This window comes from Hemibagrus wyckioides, linkage group LG27 (genome assembly GCF_019097595.1).
Source record: "Hemibagrus wyckioides isolate EC202008001 linkage group LG27, SWU_Hwy_1.0, whole genome shotgun sequence".
Classification (NCBI taxonomy): domain Eukaryota; kingdom Metazoa; phylum Chordata; class Actinopteri; order Siluriformes; family Bagridae; genus Hemibagrus; species Hemibagrus wyckioides.
Window position 1 is genome coordinate 15,640,449 of NC_080736.1, and position 11,610 is coordinate 15,652,058.

An 11,610-nucleotide genomic window follows, 5' to 3' on the forward strand; every position below is an offset into this window, starting at 1 on the left:
TGCTAAAAATGTGAGATGGATTAACTACATTTGGTACAATCAACAAAGGTTCATGAACTATACAATACAAGCATTGGATCTGATTCAAGAACAACTACATGCAATGGGAGTGGGAGTGCAATGCATTTGGGGGAGTGGGAGCCAAATTTAGGATTGCTAGAGTACCCTTTTATAGACAGACGTACATCAGTGAGGGAGATTTACGCAGACAGGATGTATATCACAGAGATACAAACATTTGCATACACTCCGAGACAGACAGCGCAGTTACCTATTGTGGTAGAACATTATAGTGTAGAATGGCTACTTAATCTTGCATACAGGAGGAAGAGGAGGTTCGGAATATGGATAGGCGTACCTCTTAGAAAGAGGGTGGAGGTCATTACAGTCATTACAGTTAGGAGAGGATGTGTTGCGGACCAATGTTCCTAGATGTATGATGGAGCTGCTGAGATCCTTGCTGTTCCAATCATCGGCTAAGTGATGTGCTAGTAACCTCTCCTTAGTCCCCCAACGGCCCCTCTACGTGGCGCAAAGTCACATGGGCAGAAAAACAAAAGGGGTCGTTATATAAAGGACGTTGGTTATGTCTGCGTGTCGTATTATATTGTGTTTTTAAGTCACTACTGTTTATGCATGCATCACTGTTATCATTTACGTGTGTTTTAAAATACTACTGCTGGAAAAGTGTAATCAGCCTCTTATATGAATCAATCCTCATGCCGAGTGTCAAATGTGTCAGAATCACTGGAGAAGTCTTATAATGACTACTGAATGATTGAATGTTACTCATTTATACATCTTAATGACAACTGCTGATTTATGGTTAAAGGGAACATAACAATAATAATTCAGGTTATTGGCCGTATGGGAACGAGTGGTAGACATCACTGAATGTGCTATAAACATAGAGTTAGTTGATACTTAATGTTTGCACACTTGAAGCTCTCTGCAGGTACAATGGCTGGGTAGGTAAGGTGATGAGTGACTGAGCACGGAGTGATTGAGGTTCCAATTTGGCTCATGGCACAGATCCCACTAATGCCCTACTGAAAAATCAAGAGGAGGCAGACCATCAACACAAAGCCACACCAGAGTCAGAGGTGTTGGGCAAGGAAAAGCTGCTACCCGAAAAAACAGGGTGCAGCCGGTGACCAGAGAAGAAGGCCGGTTAGCCAAAGACGGGTAAGATCTCACTGGGTGGGACAACCTAAGGCAGGCACGGTCGTGCTGCTGGTCACCGGGCGTGGAACGGAAACAACGTGGATTGCGTGTAATCAGGTGAACACCTGGTGGGTAGGGTTGGGATCCAGGTAGGTTTGAAATTGAATGACGGATGTGAGATAATGAGTGAGGTGGGTGAGAGCAAGACTGAAAAGAACTACATGCAGTGATACCTGCACGGAGCTTGGAGTACTTATTACATTCCTTTATATTCAAGAGTATATAATCCTAATGCAATTGTTTACTAGCACAATGATCTTAGTAAATCACTGAAAACAAATCATACGAGTATGTAATCCTTATGCTGATTTATGTATGTATACAATGCATGTATGCATAGCGCCTGAACAAGTTGAATGTGTTGTGACTTGAGTCACAAAAGGGGGGAAATGTGGGAGATAATTTTGTAAATGAGGATATATGTATGAGGTGTGTGTTTGATGTTGTGTGAAATAATCGGGGGACAGCAGGAGTGAGTTCTCAGGTAAGGTTTATTCGTTAGATCGTTTGAGCTTAAGAACAATATAAGGTTTAACACGGCATGTTGCTCTGTCACGGGCCTTGCACATAGGCTGCAAGGGCTTTGGAGAACAAACAGTTGTATCGATGATGTCAGTCTGGCAGGCTTTCTCTGCGGTACCAGGCTTTCCAAACTTGGACCAATCAATGGCAGAGACATACCCTAGATTATCATGGTCAATCTTCGCTCCACTGGTACCTGGAGCGGCAGTGATCTCATCATGAAGTAAACGCAGCGCGTGCTGGACGGTGATGGTGGTACCAGGTGAAATATCTAGAGTACATACGTAGAAGACAGCGGATAAATCAGAAAAGCCGTGAAGTGTAGAGTGTAATGTAGAAAAATAAAAAAAGAAAGGGTGTTGGCCCCTGAAGGACTGAGAACTTACCCATGCTGTCTCCCGAGGAAGAATGAGGTGTTGGAGAGAGTGAGGCTGAAGACAATCCCACTGGTGGGGGCGGAAACGCCCAATTTTTAATATAATGATTTAGGAAAGTTTAATTATAATGGTATTCGAAAAGTTGTAAATTCAAAGATAATGGTGTAAAAAGAATCTAAAAGGTCCAAAAAGAAAATGGGTGGGATTGTCTAGGCAAAGAACCAGTGACATATTATATTGGAAAGATAAGGGAAATGTATATAAAGGCTGTAGTTGGAGTTCCCCGGAGAGAGGTTGTTGGGACGTTCATGTGTGAGCATCTCAATTCTTGTGTCAGCGCTGATTACAAAATAAAATCTCTTATCTGCATTCATCTAGTCTGCTTGATTGGCTTATTTAGTTTGGAGGCCTAACTAACTGTGAGTCTCACTCAGACTGAGCTGTCGGGTTGGTGTGGAGCTGGAGTCAGATTTTAGTAGTGAGTACAGTGGAATTTTATTCCACAAAACACAGACATGAGGAACCTGGTCAGCCAGAGGCCATCACTCTCAGCATCCGTGTTGAGCGTTTCATTCACCAAAAAGTGACAGAAAAATCTTCTCACTTCCTGCTCAGAGTGAGAGAACATACAGCACTGAAAATGCGAAGGTGTCAAAATTCATTTCAGAGTTCATTTCAGAGTTCATTTCAGAGTTCATTTCCCCCTCAGTAATATTCTGCCATTACTTGTTATCTTTATACGCACTTTAAATGTTTTAAAAATATTAAATAGCTCTCTCACAAAGATTGTCATCACCGTTATACAGTGATTATTCATTAAATGTACATAAGCAACAATTCTCCTATTGCTCTTTGATACGTCCAACCAGTGACTCTCTAATGCCTCTATCAGTGCACTCTAATGTCTCAAAGGAGCAGGAAATAGCTGCCAAAGCAATCATAAGTTTTAAGTGAACAAAATATATCACAGTAGACAGAAGTGAAGGAGAACGATTGAGTCACAGATGAAACACCACTACCCTTCACGTCATTTATATTCCTTATACACCTTTAGTTTATGCAAAAGTTTATTACTTTTGTATGACAATTTTTAGATCATTTCATTTATTTCTTTCAGAGTCTTCGGAGTGTGAAGCAGTAAACCAGGGCACTTTTCCATGGTGGGGAATTCTTCTTTCTGTGATTGATGGACTTTTTTGTGCTGGACTCTGCATAGGGAAAAGTCTGGGGAAAAAATCTGGTGACAACAGAAATGCTATTCATGAAGGAAATTCTGCTACTGATAGAAATTCCATGAGGACGGATTCTTCAAATCTTCAAATCGCACATTGCAGATCTGGCGGCGGTCGCCAAGATGACAATTGTGAGATCGCGAGAAACATCTCAGGACCCACTTCTGAGTACCCTGACTAAAGTTTCAAAGGATATGTACAACTGATAAAATCTAATCAACTCAATATATATTAGTGCAATACAATTAATATTATTAATATTACCTTCAATATTAAAGTCTTTGTTTATGAAAAGAGTGTTTTTCAATCTTCCTGAGGTCATTTCAATACCTCTCAAACAGCAAAGGATTAAGATGCAGAATATAATTAATATTAACTAGCTTAATGTTAATCAGTGTGAAGGATTATAGTTTATTTTGTTTAAACGTTTACGTTTTTTTCGTAAATGAATGAAGTGTGATGTAGCACAGTTGGGTTTTTACTGTGGGCTACAGTGTAAAATTTTACCAGTGCAGATGTGGTCAGAGCTTTGACCCTGATGGCATTCCATATTTACACAAAGCCTACTGTACATAAAGCATGTTGGCCTGTTGTATAAATCAGACTTTGATTATAAAAAATAAACATCAAAATTGATAAAATAGGCTTTTTTGCATTCCATTTTGTATGACCAACATCATGTTAACACATGCTTACCAACGTTTTTCTCATGACTTGAAAATCTGCTACATCACATAAGTGTTTGTTAGCGGAAATATTCTCTAGAAAGATTTACAGTAAGTAAAAAAAAAGATTTAAGGTAAGTGCATTGGTAACTAGATAGACAAGCTGGAATTTTAGCTAGCTAGCTGGCTAATAGTTAGCAAAGCACAGCCTCTGACCTAACTGTTTTTTTCCTTGCTAATGAACCACCTGGCTAATTTAAATTTAAATAGCTAGCATAATGCTAAGTAGCTAGCATAATATAGTAACAAATTTCCATCAGTTACCATGTTAAAATGTAGCTGTTAGAATTACCACTGTAGTTTACACAAATTTTTAACAAAAATTAAACTTGATTAATTTATTTCAGCTATTTTTATCAGGGAAACTATACCATGTGTTCACATCCTTACACTCCTTATACAATTATTGAATTGAATCAAAGAAATTGTACACCACATATGCGCTAATCTGCTTCTCAGAGGCAACAAAAATGTTAGGCCACAAGCCGTTTTAGTATTTACATCAAACTTCTTGATTCCAAATGATAAAGAAATGCTGTTTCAGTGAGGTGTTTTCTAATGTACTCTCATAAAAACATTTCAACATTTATGAGTTAAGATTTCGTTAAAACTATAACCGGATTACAATTTACAATTCATCACATGCGTACAATCAAACATATTATTATTACGGCAAGGCAACATGCAGGGGGGATGTAGTAGCTATGTAGTTAAGGTGTTGGAGTACTGATAGGAAGGTTGAGAGTTCAAGTCCCAGGCCACTTTTGGGCCTCTATGTAACCCTTAATGAATTAGTTTGTATAAAATGGGATAAAATATAAGTCACCCTGGATAAAGATGTCTGCCAAATGCCATAAATGTTCAGTGGTGCAATTGTCATGGCTCCTTGTGCATGTGTGAAAGACTTAACCCTCAACGATGTTTTAACATAAAAATGTTTGTCCAGAAAACCTTGCTAACAATGTAGGTATAACATTTTGGACAACTTTCCTGAACTAACAAGTATTTTTTACATAGATTTATCGTTATTCACAATTCCAAAAAGTACAGTATGCTAGACAAATGCTGATTCTGTTTTCTTACATTGTATAATTTCCCTCCAGCGATATATAAGTGAACCCCAAAATTATACAGACTGCAGCGTTAGCATTAGTGTTTTAGCATCAGAGCTTTATTAATGCTAGCTTTATTCCATTTCAACACCTCTCATACAGCAAAGGATTAAGATGAAGAATATATCGATAGAATGAAATACATTCAATTCAGAACAAAAATGTTACAAAAAAATGAAATAAATAGAGTAAATAAAATGTACAAAGTGTTTGAAAGTGCTTATGATTAGAGTGTGGTGAGCAGATGTCTAAATCTGGTGATTATCAGGATAGCTTATGTCGAGATTCATGTGACTGAAATTTCTTTTGTTGAAACAATAGCATTTTTTTGTAAATGACGAATGAAGTGTGATGTAGCACAGTGATACTGCATAAAGCACGTTGGCATGTTGCATAAATCACAGACTTTTGGTTAGACAGATAAACACAAAAATTGTTGTAAATTGTTGAAATGTGCTTTTTTGCAAAAAAAAACAAACAAACATCAATTTAAATTAAAATAGAAGGGCAAGAGGTCACAGATTCCATTTTGTATGACCAGCACTGCTTTAAACACTCCCTAACTTTTCTCTCACAACTTGGAAATGCTAATGCTAATCTGCTACATCACACAAGTGTTTGCTAGCGAAAAATATTCTCCGAATAGATGGATTAGCTGGATTTCAATCTATCTAGCCTGCTAATTGTTAGCACAGCACCGTAAAGTAATCGTAGGACAGAAATTCAGTCATGACTAGTCAAATGTAGCCTTGATAACTTGCTAATGAGCCACCTGGCTAATTAGGTCAATAGCTAGTATGATGCTAAGTAGCTAGCATTATATAGTAGTAACAAGTTTCCGTCGATTGTGGAGTTAATATGTAGGTGTTACAGATAATAATAATTACCATAGAAGTTACTTCAAATAAGTTAAACTATTTTATGGCTAATGCTAAAGGGAAGTAAACGAGATTTGTTGGAATACAGCTGATCTTTTGAAACTAAAGTCTGAGAGTCTTCAGAGTCTTTTAAAAACATTTAGATTTTTTTCCACAGCAAACAAAATATCATAATAATATCATTTATCTGTAGTGCAAAGTTTGTATACTTTTTTAAAGAGAGAGAGAGAGAGAGAGAGAGAGAGGGAAAGGGAATAATGCTGGCTGTTACGCTAGCTACGTTAGCAAGCTTAGTGCTAGCAATTTTCAAGCTTTTTCCTCAGACTGATGCAGTGTTCGCCACAGAGATTCAAAAATCTCCTGAAGCTTAGCATCATGTAACAAAATGGCTCCTCAGACTGTCCAGAACGAATAAAATTCTATTTTATCAACTTTTAAATAAGATTATAATCATATTTGATTCAGACACGTTTGTGGATTGTAACTATAAAACATTCTAGAAGGTTTCGAGAAGGTTTCAGGAGATTTTCCGGAGGTGTCTATGTTTTTTTATCTTATTCTTATACTGTAGCTCAAATGTGCCACGAAAATTTACATAATTCCAAGTTAGTCATTTGCTTCTTAGCTATTTAGCTATGAGGTGAAAAGTTCTTCGCTAGCTTGCTAACAAGCTACTTTGCTAACTAGTTCCCTCAGTTTTCAGAAACGGATGTACATTACCACACATTTTCATTTTTTAAATATTAAATATGCCATCTTACTCTTTACACCAGTAAACATCAGTGATCTTAGTTCTGATAGCAGGAGGGATCTCAATGAAGAGAAAATAGTAAAAAGGAATTGAGGGTGCGTTTGGAGCTGACAGACTCCAACTGTGTTGCTAAATCTTCTAGCGTCTAATGCAATTTTACTTCGCTAGCATTTTAAAAACAATGAAACTTTTTTTTTTGTTCCTCACATCAAATGAAATCCCATCATTCTCTCACTGAGCTCACTGGAGTGTAAAATCCAATTTCTTTTGCTAGAGAGAAGAAAGGAATCATTTTCTTTTCTTTTTTTTACCTCAAAACCCCTAACATCCTTGCTAATGCTTTGGTAGCTCATGGTGTTGATGCTGAGCAAATTAACCCTGATGTATTAACGACTTGGTCTTAGCTCCATGACAACACACCACATGAAAGGTTGGGTTCTTTTTTTAAAGATTTTAAAATATTGGCCAAGCTCAAATGCAAACGAATTCTCAGCTAGTCGACTGTTGTCTTTCAGTCAAGCGTCTGGAGTGTCAAAGTTTAAGGTAAAGATTGCGAATAAATTCTATTTATAGAAACTTCCAGTAGAACTTCTTGCTAACAGAGAATGCTAATTTGCCCAAGTCTCTGATGTAAACACAGCAATGTCCAGATTCAGGAAATGCTTTATGATGACTTGTCTACAAGCAGCAGTACTAAAAGATTTGCCCCCCTAACCCTCGCTTGCCCCCAGAAAAAACCCCACGCATTAAATTATTACATTTAAGACAAATGTAGCATGTTCTACAAGAAAAAAAGAGAAAAGATTCACGTGCTGGCGCCATGCTGCACGTTTTGCTGACTTTCCAAACCAGGTCACTGCGTTATGGTGGGGATGCTGCGGGATCGTTTCATCACCAGCCGAACCTCCACGTCCGGTAAACTGTCCTTTTTGCTCTGGGCGCAGCCTTCATCCGCCATGGCCATGTGCAGGTCAAAGCGCAGCGACACAGATTTTTTCCTCAGCTTCGGATTTCCTTGGAAAAACGATCCCTCCCACTGTTTAATCACCTTGTCGATCTTCTCGGTTCTAAATGAGAAAGAAATCACTTTTACCTCACGTGTAGCTGATTAGCTAGAACATCTTTAGTTTTGCTTTATGGCTAATACTAACGAGATGCTAATGTACCTGACGACTGGTGCGTACACGTTTATTCACGCTAGCTGGATTTATAACACACTAGCAAACACAGTCCACATTAATTTTAGTGTAATCGCTAACAGAATAATGTCTTTAGGACAAAGATTAAACATGCTAACAATACTAACACACTGTGTAAAAGGTCAGTTAGTATGAGATTCATTATGAAATTTTAAGACCCAAGCTAATTTCATTTTTGTGTAAAACAAAAACTGATTTTGTGAGGCAAAACAGGAATTAGCGTGTCCTTATGTAGCATTTCTGACTAAGTGACCTGTGTTGCTGGCTAAGAAGTTAGCTTAGACTGTGGTGTTTCTACAACAGAATCTATACAGTATTACTGTGGGTAACTTGCTTAAGTTTGTAGACAAGCTAGCTAACATTACATCTAGCTAAGTATTACATCATGTATTTAAAATAAAGCACTAGCATGCAGCTTTTAAATAAATGATAGAAGTTAATAGAGATGGCCACCTCTAGAACATTCCAGAGAATTCTACTGCTATTTAATAGATCACTGTGTATTATTCAGAGCTGATGATGATGATGATGATGATGATGGTGATTATTATTCTTGTGTGTGTCTTTGTGTGTGAAAGTATCTGTTAGGGTGTGTGAGTGGCTGTGTGAGTCTGTGTGTGCGTCTGTTTGTGTGAGAGTGTGTGTGTTAGTGAGTGTGTGTACGAGTGCTTGTGTGTGTGTTTGTGTGAGAGTTTGTGTGTAAGTGTGTGTGTGTGTGTGTGAGAGTGTGTGTGTGTTTGTGTGTCTGAATGAGTGTGTGTGTGTGTTTTTGTATGTGTGTTTGTCTGTGTGTGAGTGCGTGTGTGTTTGCTTACTCGACTCTTCCGTGTCCCTCTGCGCTCTCTCTCACTACATTCCCCTCCACAATCTCCTGAGTCTTCACTGTGTTAATTTCCCCGTCTCTGCTCCCTATGGGCTCTGACACATACACACACACACACAAATATACGCATACACAATTCAGTTATAACCATATAAAACATTGTATATATATAATCTCTGTGTATGTGTGTGTGTGTGTGAGGACCTGTGAAGATGACAAGGCTGCCCTGCCGGTGGAAAGCTGGGCCCTGATTGATCGGCTTCTCTGTGATTTCGCTTTCATTCTCGAAACCATTACAGACTCCGTTCTGCTGACCTGAGGGCTTCCAGGGCTTCAGTTTCCGTGGCTGACCGTCTGCACTCAAAAACCTGCCGAGAGACCGGCGGAGATTTTCACGTTCTCTAGTGAACAGCCTCCACAGTGTGTACCATGCAGCACTGTTGCTGAGTGGGACCATCAAATGTGCGACATTTTGTACCTTGATTGTGAATCTTTTACCTTAACCTCCTACAACCTGGTGTCCACATACATGGACATCACATTTTTGGTTGTGTGCACCATAATACTTAATTCTTTGTAACTGGAACCTGTTGTACACAAAAGAAGTGGCTTCATGTTCAAAGATAATATCTGGTTATTATATTTATTGGTTTGGCCAAACCCCAAATAGGTAGAAGAAATCCAAAATGCAAACTCAGGTCTTAGGAGGTTAATTATGGTCTGATTGAGTAGCTTAGGTCATTAAACATCATAAATCCTCAAAGAGTTGTGCTTTTAATCCCAGATGAAAATGATCTAGCCACAAGATCTACATACATGACCACAAAGACGTCTGTGATTGGCTCGTGTGGCTGTGATTGACAGCAGAGTGAGAGATTGCCCCGCCCACACACAGAGCATGAGCAGTTTTGCTTTCTTTTATTCTCCACTCAAGAGCTCTGAAGAGGCGTTTTTATTCAAACTGTCCCTTTAATTAGTGTGCCTCACCTGCCCTCCTCATGCTCCAGCATTCTCCTGTAGGTGGCGATCTCTCTCTCCAGCCTCATCTTGGTGTTGAGCAGCTGGTTGTGGTGTTGTTTCTGAGCAGCGAGACCTTCACGCACGCCGTCCAGCTCCGCCTCCAGCTCACACACCGAGCGTGACAGGTCCCGCAGCTGCAGCGAGTACTGATGCTGTGTGTGTTTCAGAGAGCTCTGCAGACTGCGTTCCTGCAACACACACACACACACACAATACACAATATGCTATCATTAAGAACTCATTGCTGTGTGTGTGTGTGTGTGTGTGTGCTCACCATGGCATGTAGAGACTCAACCTCCACCTGTAAACTGTGCCACCGCTTTCGGACTTCAGTGAGTTCCGCCCTCGCCTCCCGCAAGGCCTCATCCCCACGACTCACCTGCACGCACAGACACACACACACACACACACACACACACACACAGAAAGTTAAAGGTGTTGATTAACGTTCTGTAACAGCAGTAGTGCACCATGTATTTTAGTGTTCAGGTGAATGTAAACTGCTGATAGTGTGAGATTCTGTAGCGGCCATGTTTGTAGGCCGTGGTGTATTCTGGGTAGTGGAGTTTCTACTCCACATGAGCCTGTACTGCGGATGGTCTACATCAACACACTGCTTTGCTCATTATTTATACTTCGTCCTGTGTGTGTGTTTTCGATGAAGCAGGAAGTTACTTAGGTTTTGGGTTTGTAAGCGTCTAATCATTCAAGTCCAGACTGAAAATAATTGCCTGGGGCCGTTGCCAAGACAACCAGTGTCAGTGGACAGACTTTACCGAATACAGAGGTACAGCTAAAGGACAAAAGTGTGTCTCAGAGGGTCCAGGGCGGACACTGCACATGGCCTGCTGCCAGGTTCTTGTATTGGATAGATAAATCAGCTTGATAGATGCTGTGTGTGTGTGGTGGGATGAGATGACATCAAACAACACCAGCGTTAGAAACAGTGATGACTGGGGCATAATTTTAAATTAAAGCAATCACGTGTTAAAGAGCCTTCTCTCCACACACACACACACACACACACACACACACACACACACACACACACACAGATATCTGCAGTGCTGAGGGCCTCTGTAATGTGCCAGTATCAGTGTTACATATAAATGTATCTAGAGAATGAAAAACAGAGAGATGGAGAGAGAGAGATGAATGGAGTGATATTTAGAGAGATATAGTGGTGGTCTCTGCGTACCTGTGGAGGCTGGTCTCCGATTGGACCGGGTGTGTCCGTCCTGGGCCTGGGGTTTGCCGGAGGCCTGAAGCCTGGGCCTCGATTTGTGAGTACAGCTGAGCCGAGGTCACCGTGTGCTGGGCCGAAACGCCAGAGCTCCATTCCTCTGCCATCCTCCCCTACTGCTGCCTGCTGCTGCTGCACAAACAACTCCCTCTGATAGAGAGAGAGAGAGAGAGAGAGAGAGAAGGGGAGGCGGGGGTGGGGGGGGGTGAGGGAGAGATAGAGAGAGAGAGAGAGAGGGTGGAGATTTATGGAGAGAATCACAGTGTCTATTACCTTTAAAGTTAAACTCCAGCCTTTTTGTATTTCTTTATTTTCCAGTGTTTAGATACAGAACCCAGAGGAAAGTGTGAATTAAAAAAAATCTTGAATTTGTGTTGAGATGAAGCTCAGTATTTGAGGTGATGGACTGCTGATCTTGTTGTCAGTTTAAATCCCACCAATCTGCCACTGCGGGGCCCCTGAGCAAGGCCCTTAACCTTCAATTGCTCCAGTCTATAAAAATGT

General features: G+C 40.1%; 1 protein-coding gene across 1 annotated transcript in view; it reads right to left on the reverse strand.

The window, feature by feature from the left end:
- Positions 1-5,229: 5,229 nt before the first annotated feature.
- krt222 (keratin 222) overlaps positions 5,230-11,610 on the reverse strand; it is a 9,561-nt gene continuing 3,180 nt past the window's right edge. The window contains exons 4-9 of the mRNA XM_058382400.1: positions 11,062-11,256; positions 10,138-10,242; positions 9,831-10,051; positions 9,048-9,211; positions 8,836-8,938; positions 5,230-7,888 (exon numbers count right to left, since the gene is read on the reverse strand). Of these exons, the coding sequence (XP_058238383.1) occupies positions 7,675-7,888; positions 8,836-8,938; positions 9,048-9,211; positions 9,831-10,051; positions 10,138-10,242; positions 11,062-11,256 (1,002 nt within the window). The 3' untranslated portion in view covers positions 5,230-7,674. The remainder of the gene's footprint in view (positions 7,889-8,835; positions 8,939-9,047; positions 9,212-9,830; positions 10,052-10,137; positions 10,243-11,061; positions 11,257-11,610) is intronic.